Here is a 3,251-nt window from a genome sequence, read left to right as displayed (position 1 = left end):
TTTTTTTATATATTATTTTAATTAATTTATTTAGTACAAACAAAATTAGTTTTATCAAAGATATATTTGACATTTAGGTAGGTGTAAGAGTAATTTTTTTTCAAAAACTTTGATGATTGGTATGTGAATTAATTATTAAAAAAATTACCCTACCCATTTATTTAAGTTTAAAAAATTAAAATAAGTAGAATTAATGAGTCAAAATTTAGGAATATCTCATTATTTTTTTATTTTATAATAAAATAGAGATTTTTAATTTAATAACTCAGAAAAGACAAAAAGGAGCAACGTAGCTGGACCCCTAAAAAAATTGGCCGCAAATAATCAAAGGAATAATGGTAGAACTGCCATCCCCTCCAATGATCGGAAAAGAGTTGGGTTTTGGGAGGAAATTTCCAGGAATCCAACAACCATCGACTCGAAGGACCAAAAAGCCTGTAGGTTTAATTTCAACCCACGTTGCTGGCACCAAAAAAAGGTTGTGGTACAGGAGCCATTTTGCACCTGCAAACCAAACCAAACATTTGACTTTCGTCAAAAAGAAAACGAAGGATCGTCAAAAAGAAAACGAAGGAAAATCATTGCACTGGGAAGATTGGTATCTTGTCTCGCAACCGGAAAGTCATCTGTAAGTGATCATAAATAACTTGTTTTAATATAATGCATTTTTTACCTTTGAATTGATTTATAGTGAATTGTATTGTGTACCCCAAGAATTTTGCTTAGCTTCTTTGGCCGCGCCCGTGAGATCCAAGATCCGTGAGCTGGCTCAGTTCTGTATCAAATATTACTAAGAATATAAAAGAATTGAAATTGAAACGAATATAAAATTTGGTTTTGTTTATGATTATGGTCAGTCAATTAGTGTGCTATAACTGATGATTTGCTTTCACTCGTTGTTGATTTGTCTCACTTCCCTTGTTATACAAGTACTGTCACTATAACTCTAATTAGAAGTTGAAACTATTATCAATGACTATTGTTTTTTTTTTTTCCAAAATTTATAAAAAGCAGACTTAATGGCATTAATGATAATTTTTATGTAAAGTTGAAGTACTGGTAACTTCTGTAATTATCCATAATTAATTTAGTTAAGTTTTATAGTAATCAACATTTATGTCTTTATATCCACTTAAATGCAGACCATGGCAAGTGATCCGACTGCAATAGTACTTGATCTTGAGGAAGAGCTTCGTTGTCTAACCAGTACACCATCTCAGTTTAGCATTTTCACAGTGCCTCAGGTATTGCGTAATGTAAATGAAAAGGCTTATGCACCAAGATTGCTATCAATTGGTCCTTACCATCACGGTAAAGATCAATTATTGGACTTTGAAAAGTACAAAATGAGCTATCTTCAAAGGCTTCTAGAGCGAAGATTGGATATACCTTTGTCATGCTATTTCGCAGTCATGAGGGAACTGGAAGAGACAGCTAAAAATTGTTATGGAGGGTCCATAAGTTTAAACCAAGATGAGTTTGTGAAAATGATGATTCTTGATGGTTTTTTCATTGTTGAGGTTTTTCGCAAGTTTAGGTTGGAAATGGAGGGGAGAAGACATAATGACCCTGCTTTGGGACAAGGTAATGACCCTATTTTTGAACTGAGTTGGATGTTACCTTCCATAGCTCAAGATATGATTTTACTTGAGAATCAACTTCCATTTTTTGTTATTTGGAAGTTGTTTAGCATGACTGAGTTGCCTAACAGTGCTAGTGACAAAAGCTTTCTTGTCACAATTCTGCGTTTTTTCAACGGGATATTACCAGGAAAAGGATGTCGAAGAGATGATGTTTACCGAGTTAATAATTATCGCATAAATGAAATCAAACATCTAGTCCATTTGATCCACGGTAACTGGCTTCCTTCACCTGCAGGAGTAGTAGCATATGAGCTTCATAATGGCACCAATAATAGTCACTGCAACTTCATTTGTTCTGCCACAGAGATTCAAGAGGCTGGAATCGAATTCCGGAAGGTTGAGGTTGATAAGGATGATGATTCCTTGTTCGATATTAAGTTCGAAAATGGGGTAATGAAGATGCCATCCTTGGAAATTAGTGATGCTACAGAAACTATTTTTCGGAATCTCATTGCATATGAGCAGTGTTCCCAAGACATAAATCTGAAGCATGTAATAGATTATGTCAAATTCCTGAACTGCCTTATCAAAACTTCAAAGGATGCTGAGCTTCTCCGTCGTTGTGGAATAATTAATAATTTGTTAGGAGATGATGAAGTGATTGTAACCTTACTGAACAAGCTTTGTGAGGGTGTTGTACTCGGTGAGCGGTTCTATTACCAGGAGGTTGTCAACAAAGTGGTTTTGCATTGCAGTAGGCGTCGTAATAAGTGGATGGCCAAGTTGAGGCACAATTATTTCAACAATCCATGGGCAATCATCTCCTTTCTGGCTGCTGTTCTCCTGCTTCTACTAACCTTTGTGCAAACTCTCTTTTCAGTTCTTTCTTATTATCAGTAGTGACTTTGGTATTGCAGACATGAGTCAAGATGGTTAAATGTGATTTTCCATTCTTCTTCTCAAATTTGTATAAACTTTATTTACAGTCGTTGCTTATTTGGTTTGTCAAATATAATACGACTTATTCGACACTAGAACAAGGTACTGAGTTAAATTTTGTTAGCGTGCAATGTCAAATGCGTGCATTACTAAATAGAAGATGCAGGTTAAATAATATGTGAATATTACTCATGGCAATGGTGATCACATCGCGGATAGTTTGGACGCGTTACTTATGTCTCTAATGTCAAGTCTAACAATTTCAATAAGATGAAATTCTTCTATAATTAGTTAACATTATGTTTCATCAAAAAGAAGAATCAATCTGCAGATCAGAAAATCAAGAATAAATGACTTGCAAGCAAAAGTTGCATTCAAACAAGCAACTGCAACGACGCACCATCAAAGTATTAGTTTCGGCTTACTCCCTTTATAAGCTTGATGAAAGGGCCTTGTTTAATTTATTAGCCATGTACATGGTACAAAACATGAAGTCTAGTTAACACATACATTACAATCTTGTTCCTGCACTACCATTTGATGAAACTGAAGAAAAAGTTTCTGAAACTTGTACGCCCATGTCTAAACATCGTACAGCTTGGCCCCTTGAAAAAAATTCACAGAGGATGGAACCCTACCAAGAGTCCCAATCACAAAATTAGCAAACGGCTGCTGCTAATGCTCATGATGACGGGCCAACTCAGCCCGGATCCAACCCAGTGAACCCTG

General features: G+C 35.3%; 1 protein-coding gene across 1 annotated transcript; it reads left to right on the top strand.

Annotated features, from left to right (window-relative positions):
* Positions 1-324: 324 nt before the first annotated feature.
* LOC18032472 (putative UPF0481 protein At3g02645) lies at positions 325-2,683 on the top strand. Its single transcript, XM_024182750.1, has 2 exons — positions 325-628; positions 1,143-2,683. The coding sequence occupies exon 2, from the start codon at positions 1,146-1,148 to the stop codon at positions 2,481-2,483; it is 1,338 nt and encodes a 445-aa protein (XP_024038518.1). The 5' UTR covers positions 325-628; positions 1,143-1,145; the 3' UTR covers positions 2,484-2,683.
* Positions 2,684-3,251: the final 568 nt, after the last annotated feature.

The sequence above is a fragment of the Citrus clementina genome, unplaced genomic scaffold (assembly GCF_000493195.1).
Source record: "Citrus clementina cultivar Clemenules unplaced genomic scaffold, Citrus_clementina_v1.0 scaffold_9, whole genome shotgun sequence".
NCBI lineage: Eukaryota > Viridiplantae > Streptophyta > Magnoliopsida > Sapindales > Rutaceae > Citrus > Citrus x clementina.
The sequence above is the reverse complement of the archived record's forward strand: the minus strand, read 5'-3'. Positions and strand labels throughout refer to the sequence as shown.

Bases quoted from the DNA above. Each gene is read 5' to 3' on its own strand.
- LOC18032472 (XM_024182750.1), top strand. From the start codon at position 1,146: ATGGCAAGTGATCCGACTGCAATAGTACTTGATCTTGAGGAAGAGCTT.